The sequence below is a fragment of the Stenella coeruleoalba genome (genome assembly GCF_951394435.1).
Source record: "Stenella coeruleoalba genome assembly, chromosome: 9".
Taxonomy (NCBI): domain Eukaryota; kingdom Metazoa; phylum Chordata; class Mammalia; order Artiodactyla; family Delphinidae; genus Stenella; species Stenella coeruleoalba.
The window spans coordinates 89184391-89203073 of NC_137155.1; the positions used below are offsets into that span (position 1 = coordinate 89184391).

The following is an 18683-nucleotide window of genomic DNA, read 5'->3' on the forward strand; positions in this document are numbered from 1 at the left end:
TTTCCTTCAACACACATCCTGGTCATTTCATTAACTTCACAATTACATGAGCCTCCATCTTATGTATTTGAATATTTTGAAACTCTCTTATATATATATATACAACATTACAGTGTTTTGAAACTAGAAGATAGACTATGTATAGAATCATATTATAAATAGGCTAAGTTCCTTAATATTGTCAAAGCAATTTGCCAGTTGGAAGAAAACGTCTTGTCATTTCAGTCTTCCTGATGAGTGACTATACTGGCTTGAATACTCTTCAAAAAGAATTACTCATCATCTCACAGCCCTTATTTTATTTAAAATCTATATCTCCTCTTATAGAAGATATAAGAACTTGACCCAGTATTATACTTCAAACTTTGCCATGTGCACCCTGGTTTCAGCCGGTATAGGTTTGTCTAAGGCTCCATTTTATGTTTCATGATTTCATTGATTCTTATCACATACCTACTTACCTAGTCTGTCTTTTATTTCTTTTGAAATACCTAGTCTGTCTTTTATTTCTTTTGAAATAGTAACTGGTCTTCACCGAACCTTCTCTGGATATTCTCCAGGTTTCTCGGACATTTCTTAGGTACGTTGAGCAGGTGGGATGTACTGATGTCTTGGTCATTTGAGTCTCCCCACTGCAATGGGGACATGAATATCACTGCAGTTCCGTCAGGTTCCACATGATGGTGGCCTTGTCTCCGCAAATCGGACTTCAGGTCTCTCTATGTGCTAGAAGTTTATTGGCCTCAGTTTCGAGCTCCCTAGATAAAGCAGCTGTCAACTTGCCACGCCCCTGTCAAAAGGCCGAGGTTTTCTGCTTGGGCTCCACACCTGTGGGCAGGGATTGCGAGCTGTATGACACTTGCAGGAGAGCAGCTGGAATAGCTGAACATTTTCAAATGCTTCTTATGGACACTACTGTGCTTTGATTTTCATTTTTCGCTGGAATTTTTTTTAGCATAAAATTCAAATTTGAGGATGGAGGATGAAGATGCATAATAAAAACTTAAATAATGCTACAGTCAGAATTGAGATCTGCAGAAAATATCACACACACAAGATTTCAAAGATTTAATATGAAAAAAGATAACAAAATTATTTATACTTATTTTATATGAAAATGATCATAATTGGGGGTATAGAGTTAAATAGAGTATATTAATAAAATTAATTTCACTTGTTACTTGTTACTTTTTTAAATGTGGCTACTAGAAAATTTAAAATTACCCATTATTTGCATTTGTGGCCGCATTGTATTTATATTGGACTGAGCTTGTCTAGAAGGAGGTGGGTGATGTTTACTAAGCACTGAGCGTTCTTATACTCCTCAGGAAATCTCTGACTTCAGCACAGTTGTCAGATTGACCCCAGAATCTGAATTTTCAGGAAGTGTTGGAGGCCTCCATATGGCTATGGCATGGAGCAGTTCCAGAGAAGAGCTTCTGGGTCAGAATTGATTATCAGAATTATGTGGTAACAATTTTCTAATTGATTTTTGATCCCTTCTACAGATATATTGATTCAATACATATGGATTGATTGTTTTACTCTCCTCTATTCGTTTTCTTTCTTTTTCCCTTCTCTCCAATTCCTTTACCTATAAGGAAGGCGTGACCTCCATATAGGAGAATACTGTACTGTCTGAAAAAACAGATGTGAAAGAGACGTGACGATTGGAGAGCTGCAGAGAGAGCGTGGGTTGAACAGGAGTGGACTGAGGGTTCCCACTGTCAGTGACACTCCAGAGTAGTTCTGGTATTTCAAATTAGGGCATATTCAATTGTATAATCAGAACATGGGCATAACTGGAAAACCAGCCAGTTGACCCTAAAGTCTGAGGTTGATTTACAACTATCAAAATTATACAGAATTTCTGCTCACTATTCTGTTATCCTGAAAGTGATTATAAAATTGCATACATTAGACCTACTTTAGATTGGAGAGCCGTCAGCCCTTCCCTCCATTACTTAAATACAACTTTCCTACATTTTGAAGCAAACAGAGCTTTGCTTGAGCTACATATGCTTTCTTAGGAGGAAGCTAAAGTCTCTAAGAAAGTAAAATGCATTAATTTGCAACAGCCTGAAGAATTGAGTTGGGTAGTTGGTGTACATTTGACGATTTACTAGTTTCACAGCAACTTTTTGACTGGATTCTGTTATAGTCTCCCAGTGAGGTGATTTGTTTTTTCTTGCTTTGTTTTGTTTTTAACTTTAGCAGCCTACTAACTTTAACTGACAACCCTTGGGCGGCATCTGACAGTGCAATGTAATTCTTTGATTTTTTTTGGTGGGCTGCTTTGGGTCTGCCTGATATATATATGACCTAAGTGTGAGCCAGAGATTTGGGCAGAGATTTCCACAAAGCTTGGGATTCCCTCTCTCTGGTTCTCTCCTCTCTAAAACTCCTCCCTCATTATCCATTGTCTGTGGTTTTTCTGCTCACTAGATGAAAATGAATGTAGGTTTTCTAGCAGAGATTTTGCCATTCTGCAAGGTGAAAACTGTGACCTGCCCTAAGGCTGAAAACCATAATAAATGGGAAACTTACCCTCTGCCTTTGCCTTCTTTCAAGAGTTGGCTCCCCTCCCAAATCTCTGTGCTTACACTCCCTGTCAAGTGCTTTCAAATAATTATATTTTATGCTTTGACAAGGCCTTATAGTTGTTGCCTGATGAAGGACTGGTACCATACAAGCTTATTCAGCCGTCATGGAAGTGGATTTTTTCCCCTTTGTCATTTCTTATTTTGTAAATTTGTGCTTTCTCCATTTTTAACTTTGATTACTTGCTAGTGATTTGTCTATGTTCTTTTCCGCCTTCCAGGATTTTGATTTATTAATTTGATTTAAAGTTTTTCTGTTCTCTACTCACCTTTTATCTTCAATTTTTCCTTCTTTGTTCTTTCTTTTGGTTTATTTTATTGTTATTTTCTATTTTCTTATATCAGTGATTTAAATCATATATATTTTTCCATGCTTTTTATTTATGTATTTATTTATTATAATTATACAAACAATAACATTAATGTAGTCTAACTGTGAAATCTCAGTCAATTCATTTTCATAACAAAAGAGAGTTTTTGCTCTCCTTTTCCCTCATGGGTACGTGTCCTTGATTTTTTAAATTAATTTATAAACTTTATTAGAAACAAATAAACAAACAATGACTGATACACTGTTCCTTTTATGGGACCAATCAATTGAATCAAGTAACATCATTTGTTAGTCCTGGAAGAGTTTGAAAATGGCAGTAAATAATTTATTTTTAATTTTTTACTTTTATTGCTATAATTTTCAATGCTATGCATTTTGCTTTGAGTATTGCTTTAAAAGTACTCCGTATATTCTAATATGTTCATTATCTGATTTTCATTACCATTATTTTTCAAAAAAATTTAATTAGTAACATCTTTATTCAAGAATTGTTTAATAAAAAATTCTTGAATTTCTAGATTGTACTTGGTCACAGGAGAAATGGGTGCAAATTTAGAAGGTGGAAAAGAAGCAGCAGCCATTCCTCTGCTCTGATGGTGGATCTAGAGCTTGAGGTGATGTGGCACCCATGTGTGTAGTCACTCGTCTGCTAACTCAGTTGTTGGCATGGGGCAGCATCTAACCCAGCCCCTCCAACTCCCATCAGATCTTCTCGTTTGGTTTCTCGAGTCCTGGCCTAGGTACACACGCAACTTCATTATAAAAGATACCAGCTTCCCTGCAGGCCTTCAGCACCATCCAGGTAGGTCAGAAACAGACTCTGGTTCCAGTTTGTCTTTCTGGATTCTGTTTTATTTCCACAAGTTACAGCTTTCTCTGCTCTCTGGCTTCATACACAATCCAGCTTCAATGGCAAGAGTTTGCATAGGTTTGTCCACAGACCCCACAATTGGGAAGGGCCTAATATTTATAATAAATCTCTTGTTCTGTGTCACTTATGAGTGGCTTCTCTGATAAAAACCTGACTTCAGAAATTGGTGATGGAAGTGGTTCTAGAGGAACAGAATCTTAAGGAGGGGTTCTCTGAATTGATTCTGTGTTATGTGTACTTGTTACTATGTTGTTGTTGATATTCTGCTCAGAGAGACGTTGATAGTCCGCGATAGCACAATAGTTCCTTAAATTATCACCTGTAGACATCTGTACCAAAGTGCCTGCCTAAAAAGAGGCACAGATTTGGTAGGTCAAGCCGTTGCTACCATAGAACATGTTAGAAAAGAATAACTATGATGAGGTGGGTGGTTAGTTGGTTGTTTTCTAGTTGGAGAATCTGGGGAAAGAAGATGTCCGGTCCAAGATTCTAGTTAGAACCAGAGTAATTTTATTATTTACCCTTTAAAAAATTGGAATGGGGACATATGGGCAGATTCTGATAAAGCTGGGGACTTTTTCTATTTTCTGCCAAGTATCCTTGACTCATGAAAGCAGCTCTTTATGTCCTGTCAGGGGAGTTAGTCTCCTCTTGCCTGAAGACTATGTAATGGGCTTCTCTGATATAATTTCGGAATAATTTCATAATTTTATAAGTTTAGGGAACTACTGATTCTCCTTAGGAACTGCCCTCACCGCTTCTCATTGTTTCTAGTCTTATAAACATACTCAAGTAATAACAGTCCCCAGAGTGTAAAGTACAAAGTATAACATTTGAGGAGGTGTAATACGCACACAAAGAATTGCAAAAATTGGCCAACTTATATCAATAGAAATCTTGGAAACATGCATAGGAATGCGTCCTAAGGTATCTGATGAGGAGTGTAAGGAATGGTCCTAGACATTGCTACTGGTGAATTCAGATACAAGTCTGTACTTAAAATATTGACAAAGGTGGCTGGAGGGGCCCTAACAGTTTGCTTGCTTGGTTGACTAAAACCTGGACCCAAAAATGATCTGCATAAAATGAAGATGAGATACTTGCCAGACCTTCCAACAAAGGTATCCAAAGGTTTAGGAAGACTGGAATGCTAGAGTGGTGTAAGACTTGCTCACTCACTCCCTAAATACATCCCCTAGAAAGCCCAGAGGATACTTACTTCACAAGGGGTGTGCAAAATACATTAGTGAAAGGAACTCTGACGTCTTTTGGTGGCTATTCTCCTAGGCCAGTTTTGGTGGTGGGAACTGCTGCTATCAGATTGGCTTGCCTGATTTTAATGATGATGATGGAATTCCCGGGTGTCATGGGCCACGTGGTGGCACAAAATTACCAAAGACAAGAAATGTATGAATACTGAAATGACAGGCAGAGCCCAAATCTGTAATAGGAATGGTCTCACTGGCACAAATCTTTGGTATTAGCTAGATTGTGGATTGTGGTTTCCCTAGAACTGATATAAACAGACAGCCTTCTCAAATTTTACTTAGTTTGTTTAATTAGAAAGCTCTAGGTTTGTGAAACAGAGGACTGACTGAAATCACTGTGATTACCAAATGGAACAGAGGGTTTAACTGAACGAGGACCATGGAACAGAGGGTTTTGTAGCTGGCTACCTCAGGTTAGAAGTACCTCTCCTAGTAATGGTTTCAGAGTCCAGAACAACCTGCCATTGAAATTAAAAAGCAGTTGCAGCAGAGAGATATCAGTGATCTGGCAAAACCCCACCCTGGTGGAATAGCTCTTTAATCAGTGGATAAATCATGTCCCCAGGTTATGATCTGGGGCTGCATGCTGACCCTGTGAGCTCAGTAATCTCTTGGGTACTATAGACCTTTTGGAGGTCCTGCTGATGTGATCGTGAGCAACGTAAACAGAATAGTGAGCAACATGGAAGATATTAGGTTAAATAGAAGAGACTGTATATAGTCAGACTATATATGACTTCACATTCATTGTGGAGTGGCAGAGTTCCATGACCTGCTGCTTCTGAGGTTTTCAAAACTGCTAGTAAAGGAACATTTTCCAGCTGTAGTCTTGGTGAGGTCCAAGTCTACTGAGATTTCCCTATGTCCTGATAAATCTTTGGGTTTCTTTTTCATACCTAATTAAAGCTATTAGTAGAATAATTCATTATTTCTATAACTTCTTTCATATAACTACATGAGTATTGATTTCAAACTCATCAGAGATGTCCTTGAGATTTTTCTCAGTATTGAGTATGTACGAAGGACCTGATGTCTGATCAGGATTGCTCTGCGATGCTTTGAGGTAATACAAAAGCTATCAAATATGTACTTACCACTAGGCAGAGATTAATCTACAGCAGCGGTTACAGACTGCATGTTTGTGTCCCCCTAAAATGTATGTTGGAAGCCTAACCTCCAATGGAATTAGGGAGTAATTAGGCCTTTGGGAGGTAATTAGGTTCAGATGAGCTCATGAGAGCCCATGTTGATGGGATTAGTGTCCTGATAAGAAGAGACTCTAGTCTCTCTCTCTCTCTCTTTCTCCCTCCCTGCCATGTGAGGATATAGCAAGAAGATAGCCATCTGCAAACCAGGAAAGTACCCTCTCCAGACGCTAAATCCCCTGGCACCTTGATCTTTGATCCCAGCCTGCAGAACTGTAAGAAATAAGTGTTGTCTAAGCCACTCAGTCTTCGTCATAGCAGCCCAAGCTGACTAATACAGCAACACGGGTCCTGCTTTGTTCTTTGAGGCAGCCAAACGCAGGGTGTGTGGGGGAAGGGCGCAGTGTATGCACATGCACATTCATTTGGCCACATGTTTGAGTATTTATTTTAAAAAAACCAATAACTTAAATAAATACATTTAAGACAGGACAGTTGAGTTCCTGGATAGGAAAACTATGTGAAAGATTTTGCTGGAAAACCCAGAGGGCAAACTCACTTTGTTGTGGATTCTATCCAATTAATCAAGGTAGTGATAGACCACACCTCTCATATATTTTCCGCATTGCCAGAATATTTTATACCTTAATAATACTGTGCTTAGTGTATATTGGAGTATCATTAAAAATGAGCTCATCATGTAACAGGATGACAGAAAGAAAATAAATCTCCCTTTGCTGCATGTTATTCATCTCTGTCCCATTAAATTTCTCTTCTCAAATTGGCTTTTTAGCTAGCCAGAACATGGCCAGACACTTTCATAATGACAGTCTACACACACATTTTCTATGAGCCTTTATGCAGCTTATATAAATTCTGTAAGAAGTGTTCCAGTCTCGAAGATTTTTCTTGATATATAAGAACTCTCCTCTCTCTGTATCATCTTGAAGTCTCTCTTTTCTCCACTCTCATAAAATGTGAGAAGAGACTTCTTTCAGAAGGTTATTAAGTTTGTTTTGCAGTCCACTGGTTGGGAACGTGATTTCCTGGTAATTTAATTTTGATGTGTTTCCTAACTTGGGTTTAATTCTATTCATCCCAACAGATACCAGAGTAAAGAAGTACATATTACTATTGTAATATTGTATTTTATTGCTAAGAAGTATAATTATTTTAAATAATTTAATATAGAACACTTTCTACTCTGGCAATTTTAATGACTTATATCAGCAGTAGAAATTTCAAAAACAGTTACATGAAACGGAAGTATCACTTGGAAAAGGCAGGCTGCACACTAGAAATTATCCCACAGGGCAGCATTACATTGAGTCGTCTTTCGTGGCTCAAGGACTGACCCCAACTGACTCAAAGATTGAATTATCAGAATACTAACATTGGACACACATGGCAGAGGAGACTCCCATTAACCATGTTATAGAGCTGAAATATAAAATCATAATCTCCATGTATTAATTTATAGTGATGAAAATACCTCTATCTTAGGCTGCAGTACTCATTCTGACATGGCGTTGATTTTCTTCCTACGTGTAGACATAAAGGGGCACAGATATTTGCTCAGCGAGATCAGTTCTGTCAAGGCAGTAGTTTTGGATATGATAGGGTGTCTTGGCTTAAGTTTCTCCCTCTTCTGAGCATGCTCATAATGGCACTGCAACATGGGCTACTGCAACGCCCCTTTCCCTATGCTGACCATCCTTTCTTACCTCTCCCCGCCACCTCCAGACTCCTAATTCTGATTGACACATCCTTTTGTGATAACTCTGTGACGTCAATCTTGCGCCACTCAATTCCTTGATCTAATAGCCATAGTTTTTAAGTTTTCTTTGCATGTGACCTAGTAAACATTGATTTCTTAGATTCACTTTCAGAAGGGAATCCATTTGTTTTTAAAATATATTTTCAAGTTCTTGGAGACTTCCTCTAAGTAGACTCCAACTACTGATAATCAGCAAAAATAATTTTACATAATTGATTAGAACTTGAAATATGGTAAATGAAAAACAATTCTGAAAAGAGAAACATAATTAGGAATTATAAAGCAGAGTTCAAGGCAGAACTCTGAGGAGTCCATTGAAGAAGCTGAGTTTAAGGCACATGTTAGGAAAAAGCATCTTTATGACTCTTGGAAATAATGTGACTTCCTTTTAAGACCTACACGTTTATTACCAACACTAAACAAAAGACAGAGTATAAAAAGTGAGAGACCCATATAATAAACAATTTTCCCATCCTAGTGTTAATTTATAATGAGAAAAATAATGGCATCTCAGGCTGGAATAATCACTTTGACATGGAATGAACTTACTGTCTATTTTTTCAGCCTAAGCTAACCTTATCACATAGAAATCTAATCTGGACAGAGACGTAACATACCTTTTTCGTCGCACTTAAAAACTGTTGGTTGAATTAAAGAATTGAGTTCAAGAATAATGAGTAAACAGGAAGCTAGGTAAGAATTGGGGGAGGAGACTGTGGTGACGCTGTGCAAGGAGAGCTAGCATTGCAAGCGGGGGAAATAACGGGAACAAAGAGAAAAGAAAAGAGGTGTGCTTGGGGCTTGACAGGAAGGGCAGCCTAGTGTTTAGGAGGACAGGCAGTTCCCAGTCGGATAAAATAGCGAATGGGGCCACTAAGGATCGCAATACAACACTCTTTACTTGCCTGTGACCATGATTTCCATTGGAATAATGTTCTTTTTTTTTTAATGAGTTTTTTTTTCTTAATTTATTTATTTTTTGGTTGTGTTGGGTCTTCATTGCTGTGTGCGGGCTTTCTCTAGTTGCGGCGAGCAGGGGCTACTCTTCGTTGCGGTACGTGGGCTTCTCGTTGTGGTGGCTTCTCTTGTTGCGGAGCATGGGCTCTAGGTGCTCGGGCTTCAGTAGTTGTGGCACACGGGCTCACCAGTGCCTGAAGTAAATGTGGGGGTTCAGGACTTAAATAAGAAAACAAATCATGTTTATTTTCACTCGTCTCTAACCAAACTAAAATTTAACATTTTCTTCTGTTGCAAATATGGGCAACAAACCACAGGAGTATAAGCAGGATTTCTGACTTTGTCATGAATAGGAATCACAGTCTTATATTACAGTTGTCACAGATAGCTACAAATATCATGTATATTACCACTGTCTTCAGTAGTTATTAGACTAAACTCTAGATCTTATTTAATGACTAGGGAAACACAAATATTTCTGCATCAAAAATTTTTGTTAGTATAGTGACAACTGCATTTCAATATAATTGGAATGATTTATAGTCCAATATAATTTATATTATGCATTTAAAAACACTATTCTGTGAAGGGATCCATAGGCTTCTTCAGGCTGCCAAAGGAGCTCATGGAACAAAAAACATTAAGAACCCCCACATTAGAATTAGTATTTTGGTTTTAGCGTTCCTCACCCCTTTCTCTATCAAATCAGTTCTCCAGCAGTCTCCAGGTAAACAATTCCATCTATTAGCTCTCTCTAGAATTCTCATGTAATTGATATCTAGGACAGTCCCTATTAGTGTACATGTGGGTAAGATAAAGAATTTTTACGTCACCCTTTCATATTGTTTTCTTTACTCTCTCTTTTGTCCATTTCTCTTCCATTTAAATGAATTCCCTATTTCAGCATATACCTGGAGATGAAGGGGATAATTTCAAGCAGGTAGGGAGATTCAGAAGGGCTTAAATATAAAAGCAGAGCTCCCCACACATGAATGGGAGCTGCTGAAAGGAAGGAAAGGAAAAGAAGGTGATGGGGTAGGAGACAAAGTTGCAGCTGGTAGGAGGAAAGTCCAACCCAGCAGACAGAATCCAGCACTCGGCGTCCAGAAGACAGAGATGTAGGCCACAGGTTGGCAAGAGGCTAGCATCAGAGAAGTCCAGGAAAAAGTGAAATGTTTGCTGAAATGTTGCCCGGGGAACATGGCAACAAACACTCTAAGATCAATCAAAATATGAATATATACCCTGGCCTGGAAATTTGACTTGCATCAGATGAGTCTGTCAGGATGTGGAAGAGGTTCAGAAAAGGACTATACCTGGATGGTGGTGGTGTGGTTAGGGCAGGGGATTGAGAGAGGAAAACAGAGCCCAGTCTTATAAGGGTAAGAATACTGGGTTGACTACAAGGAATTTAATTAAGAACAGGGTAGAAAAGGGTAATAAAGTGGAAGTTTCTTACACCTGGACACAAGTTGAGCACAGGAAAGCAAGATTGGCTTGACGATGGATTTCTTATTATTGAATCAGATCAACTTAAATAACTAAGGAGAGGAGGGTTCACCAAGCCTATATTGGGACTAAGTCTGCCAGTCAAGGTGACCCGATTTATGCTAATAGAAATGGAGGGCTTTGAAGGCAGAGAACCAGGAAGTTTATGACAACTGGTCAGCTCTCTAAATCGGCTTTACTCTCTGAGATATCTACTCTGTGTGGCATTAGGCTCCCAAAGCATGAAGCGGAATGTGTTACTAAGTCAGATCTCCTTGGATCACAAAGAAAATAATAAGGCAACAGTGATAGAAGAGAAAAAGAAACAGAGAAAAAATGACTGGGTCGCCAGAGGCAAAATGCATGACAGATGCAAATGGCGTTCATCATTGCTCAGCTGGAAAATTCCAACAGCTTCCTCAATTGTCTCCCCATCTTAAGTGCTTCACTACTCAAATGTATCTTATAAACCACTTCCAGGCGACACACTAAAATTCGTCAAGTGTAGACACCGTTTCTCACTTCAGTCTTCTACTAAAAAATACCAACAACACTTTGTCACCTAACAAGACCCTTTCCTTTGCATTCAAATTTCTGTGCAATATGGTTCCAACCCATGTCAATGCTTATTTCCTAGTATTTTTAATATTCAACATCATTAAAATAAATGATTAAAATATTTATTATTTGAATGCTTCATTTTTAATATTTCCTTTTTATTTCTGACAAGTGTGCCCTTCTTTGAAGACTTTCTCTACTTCATTTCCATGTGATTCTGGTGGGCTACCAATCAGAAGACAATGGACTTCTGACAAGAGGAGTGCCACATGGCCCAAGTTAGGCCACCCAGAGTTTCCTTCCCAGGAGGCGTGTCCCGAGAATGCAAGGGCAGAGAGGGACCAAAAATGATTGGAACTGAGGCCTGTGAGTAACTGTTGGGTATTTGTGTCTTTATCTTAATGTTCCTCTGATCCTCTATCCTTCCCTGAATTCTTCCACTCAGTTCTTTGAGCTACTCAATATCCTCTCAGGAAATTCCCTTGCACACACACACACACAAACACACACACACACACACACACACACACGCTTCAGTTTAAGAATAGTAGTTTCTATTGCTTGTAACCAAAGACCACTAAATGATGCAGAAATGAGCACAAAAGCGTAGGGGAGATTGTTAGGTGTGGAATAGGGCACAGTGCACCCCCCGCCCCCGCCACTGCCCGGCCCAGAGATGATTGGTGTATGTGGAATTAATTATCAAGCTAAAATGTCATAAAAAGCAATGGGGCTGACATTAAAATTCTAAGATGGGAAATTAAAAGTTCATGGCATATAATGGAGAGCTAGGAAATAAGGTCATTCACTGGGCTGCCTGGAACACTGTGGGTGAAACTTCTAGGAACTGTTGGCTTTTGCAATAGACCTGGATAAATGAAACTGAGAGAATTGTGAGCTCACATGTTAAAATTTTCACTTTGAGGCATGGACTAAAATCCAGAGTCTTCTTGTCACCATGACCCAAGCATCTCTTTTTACTAGTTGTCATGGGACTGAGCTTGATGAAAACCAAACTCAGAGTTGGATCATCCAGCTTGTTATGTTGGATCAGGGCAATTGAGAACGTTGCCACGTATCTTGCATAAATCTTGAGGGAAAAAATGGGATCTGAGCTGTTCACCGGTTATATTAGTAAACCTTTGATCCTGAAGAAGCCTGAGCCACCAAAGGGCTTGCCAACATTCCCGGTCTGCCCACCCCCCGCCCCGCCCCACCCAGCGATTGAGGAAGCGGTGTCTCCCACCAGAGAAATAAAATGATTCCTCTGGCGCCAAAGCTCCTTGGTGCTGACCTCGTGTCCCCTTACCCTCCTGATCTCTTACTCCTTTATCCTTTGCTTACTTCATTCACAGCCTCCCTGCTCTGCCTCGGGTGTGCAGGGAGCTCTGATCTCAGGGCTTTGCACTCACTGCCCTCGCTGCTGTCTCTGCCTGTAGCTCCCTCCTCCCGATGGCAATAGCCGCCTGACTTCTCCCTCACCTCCTTCAGACTTTTGCTGGCTTGAATGTCACCTTCTCCTGGAGGCTTCCTCTGACCACTGTATTCGAAATTGCAGCACTTGCCCAATATTCTATTGCCCTTTGGTATTTTATTTTTCTCTCTTGCACTTACCCCACATCTACTATATATTTTGCTTCTTTGTGTGCTTTGTCCCCAGACACGGCCCCCAGTGAACCCTGCCTCTTGGGATTCACTCCCTCGGGTAGTTCCCCTCCGCTAGAATCTGGGGCGGCTCTGTGACTCATCTGAACCAAGAGAATGTGGCAGAAACGGTGCTAAGCCAGTTCCAGGCTTAAGCCTTAACAGGGAGTGGCAGCTTCCAACTTTGTACTTTGGAGAGCTCTGTGCTGCCCTGTGAAAAGGCTGGTTATTCTGCTGGGCAGACTCTGTAGAAAGAGACAATGCTGTGTGGAAAGAGTGAGTCCTTGGACTACACGGAGAAACTGAGAGGCTCAGCCCTCCAGTGTCCCACTTGAGTCCAGTTCTCCAGCTATTTCCACTAAGAAGTCAGACATGTGAGAGAGCCATGGTGGATGTCCCAGCCCTTGAAGCTAACATCCCACGGAACAAAAGCACCGTCCAGATGAGTCCAGTCAGCCCACCAGGAGAGTCAGGAGATGATAAAATCATTGTTGTTTTAAGGCACTGGGTGGTTTGTTATGCGATATGTAACCAAAACATTATTCATTGTCTTCATTGTCTGTGTCCCCAGCAAGAGTGTAAATTCCTTGAAAACGGGTTGGGGGGCGGGGCCCATCTTGTTCTTTGCTGCATCCCTGGCACCTATAACTGTGCTGAGCTCTTTATAAACATTTCGAATGCAAGGAAGCATAAATTAGTTAATGAATTTAAACTAGACAGAGCCTATGGGATGAAATAGATAATCACAATTTGGAAGGGAAAATGTATTCAAAGAGATTTTTAGGAATTAATCTCTATTAATCAATATAATTGTCATAGAATTAACATTTGTTCAGACAGACTTTAGAGATGCACTTCCTAGGAGAATGGAATCCCACTTTGGATATGGTCAAATTTCTTGATAAGGATGCATTCGCTGGAAAGTCTGAATTCAATTTTCCAGCACTGGTTAAGTTGCCTAACTTAATTAATACAAACCTAAACCAGACGAAGCCAACAGAAAACTACATTAGATGGCCAAATATTGTTTAGCTTAACACAGAGGGAGGGAGTTCAGAGATTCCAGAAATTCTTGATCAGAGCAGTTATACACAACTTGCCCACTTTCCTCCTGACCACATCCCAGAATAGATCACTAATAACTCTCCCTTCCTCCTTGCCAAGAGATAGCAGGTTGGCATATCTCTAAATAAATTGGTAAAAAGTTTAATTATTAGCTATGACTACCTTAAAAGCATACAAGTTTGGACTTAGGAGTCTAAAACGTATCATTTATTGCAAACATGTCAATCTGTTGGTCATTTATAATAACTGAGGTATTCATGTAATTCTCCAAGAATCTCAGAAACTGAGATACTTGAAGATTTCTTTCTCCTATATTTGATGGATCTGACAATCAAAAGACAGAGGGAAAAATGATTCTCTGTGATTAGTGTATTTTATGGAACATTTGTATCTCCACTAAGAGCAAGTTGAGTATATGGACTCAATCACTGTATCTGTATACACTGTAAGGCATCCCTCCATTCCCAGGAGTTTAGGGATACGATGTCAGGATTTTCCATGCTGTCATTCTCTAATGGAAATTATATGGCTTCCATGCACATTTCCAAAGAACGAAAGAAAATATGTGGCAATAACCTAGATATATAAACTCCTTAGCCAACCCCATGAATAACTTAATATAGTAGTTGTAATGGATATATACATAAATATATCAAAAAATGTTCTGCTGGTTAAGGTTTTGTCCTTTAAAAAATTACATTACAGAAATTAGACATTGAAAGCTAATTGTTCTTTATTTCTCTTTTTAAATCCAAAAAAGAAACACATGTCAGTTTGCATTCCTTTGTGTTGAAATATTCTTGAATTACATGATTTTACTTGTGACCCAAACAGGGCTGAACATTTACTTTACTTTTGGTGCCTTATTTGGAAAATTGAAAGATTGGGAAGACGAGAAACAGTGCGGGAGGGAGTAGATTTCTAAGATCATGGTATGTTTTTCTCTGATTAAAATGTTCCATATCTTTTATTTCTAGGGGAATTAGAGTCCACATAAGTTTGAGGTAGGTATTACTTGTTGAATGCTCAGAATAACATTATGCACCTTACCCCTTGTGTAAATATATTCCAAGACTCTATATCTTCTTTGAAAAGTAGTTTGAAAATGCATCTATTTGACAAACCTGGAGCAGTTACTGTCTGCTGCTTAAATTTCCAGATACAAGGGAAAAAGTGTCCTCTGGCAGCCCAGATTGAATAGGGGAATACAGGAGAAAAACATGGTAAAATAGGGAAAAACATGAAGAGAATTTTTGTAACTCAGAAATAAACTTGTAGACAGTGAAGAGCCTGTTTTACTCCAAAGGAGAATCTAAAATTTGAATTGACATGAGAGGGGTTGGGACATTATTCTCTGAGCTCTCCCTTTCTGATTGATTCCACTTTTAAAAGCTTAAGGGTTTCAACTAATTAAATTAAAAGCAAGCCAGAAAAAAAAAAGAGAGAGAGATTGAATGCTTTGATATTCCACATCCAAGGATGCTGATCTGCCTTATTATTTTGGGGAGAAGATTAATGTGAAGAAAGCCCTTTGCTTCACTCTATTAGAAAATCCCATGACTAAATGTTGATAAAATTTGAATTTTTATGTTTGAGAACTATTTTAAAATAATTCAGTTTGTGAAAGACAGTATTTTATATTGCCTCATCCAGTGAATCCTAAGGCATATTTACCTTTGTCTTTCATTTAAAGAAGTTGTGAAACAAGACTTGCAGAAATATGGAACTAAGTATTATATATTATGGAAGGAAGTATGTATCTCTTATTCCTAAAGAAATATCTGTTTTCTCAATGCGGAAAGGACTGTAACTTTTCTTTCCTCAGATAAGACTTCTTATGGTCAAGGACCCACAAATGAAATTATTTAGTTGTTTGCTTTTTTTTTTTATACTCACACAGTTTAGTAGAATTTGATAACTATTCAGAGCATTCATTAAATTCTATTTGGAGTTCTGCTCCTAAAAGTTAACAAGACATTATGATGTCACACTAGGAATATAGTGTGATAGGATTCATACAATCAGGATAAATTAGAAAGTCTACCCGAGTCCAGGTGTGGAGGCTGCAGTCACTGAATTGAATAAGGACATGTCTGGTAACTGAAGGATTGTTCTGGATGATTGGAAGGAAACCTTGTCTTCAGTCTAAGGTTGTTTAAGGAAACACAGCTGATTTGTTTCCATTTCCTTTTCCTTCCTCCAGGCTTAAAGAACACTAGGGTGAATAAGTTCATAAAACTCAGATCGACTGGGCGGAGAGAGTTGGTGGAACACTCTATGAAATACTGAAAATGGTCTTTTTTTTCCTATTTGTGAGAGTCAGTGATTTTTGGAGTCTATCCTTTGTATTTATGTTTTCAAGACTTCAGTGAGATTTAGCAAGATGTTTAAAGCTGGGGCTGGGGTAGAATAATTCTTGAGAATTTAAGTTTAATTTCATACCCTATGCAGTGGAGATTAGCATTCCAAGCCTTGCTTTCACAGAGAATCAGGGAGTTATTATGTGACGTGTTAGGGATCATCCTCCACACAGCACAGAACCCCTGGCTTCCTGCCATGTCCTGAAAAAAGGGGGAATGCCACGGTTATTTACAGCACCATTTTTTCCTTTGGGAGGTTTTGTTCTAGTTCACCTCAGCTCATTACTGATTTATGGGCTGCTGTTTTGGCTGAATGATGATGGAGGAGCAATATTAGGTGAGAGGCTAACAAAATATGCTGTAGGCTTTCCCACCATCCCTGTCCTTATAGGGTCTTTGCTGTCAAAAAAATCCCAGTCAAGATAATGCCTTCCTTTCACCTCCTCCATCCATCCCCATGAGTACTTTTCTCCTATTAAGGTTCACTTGTAAAAGAACTGCATTTGCACTTTACAAGGTACTCTGCTTTTATTAAGCACCGGTCTATAAACTGTTCCATGTATGTGCCCAGAAGCCCATCCCTTTTTCTGCTCCCCACTGGCAGTTGGCTTTGACTTAGTGGGGAGATATGGACCCTTCCAACATGCCTAGCTCAAGCATGGAGTCTTTGACCAGATGGCAAAAATACTACAGCTTTGAAGACACTTCGTCTGCATCATTAGACCAGTTTGTAATTATTTTATGGTTAGCCCAAGGTATTGAAACCATCATTTCTGAAAGTGGACTTACAGTTATCTTGGTAGATAAGTGTTTGTTCATTGAGTCTTATCGCTTTAAAATTAGAGGCGACTTTTTCAAGAGAAATACTTTGAGGCTAATCCCAGCTGACTTCTGAGAGGTTATTTCTCTGAATAATGGAAACACAGACTTATAATATTTACTTAAAAACTGTGTTCAGAGCTCAGCAGATAAGGGAGTTAGTTGTACAGACAGTCCGTGGCACTTACATAGTAGATAATACAGTAAGACTTATTGGCTTATGGAAACCAAGTACAGGCTACCATTTTGCCTGGTGTTACTGATTTGGACTCTGCAAGCCCAAACTTATTCAATAGAAGAAGAGCATTTTTCTGTTCTTCCAAACACTAGACTACTTTGGAACTTTTGTTTCATTCAGTAGCACCAGTCTAACCTACTATATACTGATAGAAAGTTAGAATGTATATATAGTTACAGAGCTACATCTACAGCTACATCTATATAACATTTGTGCCCAAGAGTGATTTAATTAGCTTGTATGATCAATTCTCACTGCTAACAGGTCGGATGGGTGAGTGTAGGTGACAAAGGGAGAAGGTTTACAATATCAAATTATTGCACACAAAAGCATCTTTTTTTCAGCATCACCTTGATTTATTTTCCTAGTCTTTTTTTTTTCCTCAGATGGAAAAATAATTTCATCAAGAAAACAAATATTTCTGCCAAAGCAAAATAATTTCATGTTTTAATGCTTTTCTTTTTAAACAAGTCAACATTGAACTAGGACATGCTCTGACCCCGCTCCCCTCATTTTGCTGACTAAATTTTTTTTTAAATCCATTGGCAGAAAAAAAGATATTTTCCTCAAATAGGATGATCATATTTTATTGCTGCTTTGTTTAGTAGACATTTTTCTCAATTGGGAAAAAAAAGTCTAGGTGAAAAAATTACCTAACAAGAGAAGTAGTTTACATGGTCATAACATTGAAATTGCTGCCAAAAGAAAAAAAAATGTAAAAAAAGATTTAAAATGTAAAATATCACATAACTTCAAAAAACTTACCTCAGTTTTCTATCACTTATCATGTACTATAAGTCAACCTTCTAGATAGGATTATAGTCCTTTATTATAAGCCCTAGTTGTACTATGGTATACATTTTAAAAAAAGCTACTACAAAATTTTTCTTTTCTTTTTGTTTCTGCCTATTGTGTACTTAAGCTATAGATAATTTTTGAATAAAAAGCCTACGGTAGATATAAATGCAATAGTTAACTGATCCTGTTTGCTGATGTCCTTTTCATGGTCCACGGAAGGTGGCGTCTTTTAGTCCAGCATCTTCTCCTGTTTCTTGCCTTCCTTTTTCTTCTTCTTAGATTCTGCTGTGATTAAAAATAAAAGAAAGAGAAGAAAAAGCATTGCATTAGTAAGCTATGAGGGAGGGAGCCACTTGTCTTGTAAATGGCCAGGAATGAAATGATTAGATACATAGAAAAAGTACGTGTGTGTGTGTGTGTGTGTGTGTGTCTGCTTTTGTGCTTTTGCCAGGAGAATGCCTATGAGCATAGGCAGGAGTAATACAGCTTACCTCCCTGTGTGAACACACATAAATGCCTGTTATCTTACTGGTTGCCCCCATTTGATAAAGAACATACTGTCTGGGGTTCCTACTTAGAAAATACAAACACAGCCAGCATCTCTGAGAGAATAAGCCAGGTCACTGCTCAATGGAGAGCTACAAATGATTTCTTAGCCCCTCACTTCCCACATTCCCTTTCCATGGAGAGTTGATAAGCATTCTTTACTGACAAACATTTTCAAAGTGCTTCCACTCCTGATTTGCCCTCTGTTTATACATTTA

At 38.7% G+C, this 18683-nt stretch overlaps 2 protein-coding genes across 13 annotated transcripts in view; one reads left to right on the plus strand and one right to left on the minus strand.

Moving 5' to 3' along the window:
* Window positions 1-11183, plus strand: part of CHRM2 (cholinergic receptor muscarinic 2) — an 800456-nt gene extending 789273 nt beyond the window's left edge. For 10 of the 11 annotated variants that reach the window (XR_013829691.1, XR_013829692.1, XR_013829694.1 and 7 more), the window contains 3 exons: window positions 522-580; window positions 1329-1443; window positions 3450-4196. The gene's annotated coding sequence lies outside the window, so the exon portion shown is untranslated. Of the gene's footprint in view, window positions 1-521; window positions 581-1328; window positions 1444-3449; window positions 4197-11167 lie in introns of those variants that run through there. The other variant, XR_013829693.1, reaches the window with a different exon arrangement.
* Window positions 11184-17325: 6142 nt separating this feature from the next.
* PTN (pleiotrophin) overlaps window positions 17326-18683 on the minus strand; it is a 95040-nt gene continuing 93682 nt past the window's right edge. The window contains exon 5 of one of the 2 annotated variants that reach the window (XM_079931324.1): window positions 17326-18201. In XM_079931324.1, the coding sequence (XP_079787450.1) occupies window positions 18149-18201 (53 nt within the window). In that variant the 3' untranslated portion in view covers window positions 17326-18148. Of the gene's footprint in view, window positions 18205-18683 lie in introns of both variants that reach the window. The other variant, XM_079931323.1, reaches the window with a different exon arrangement.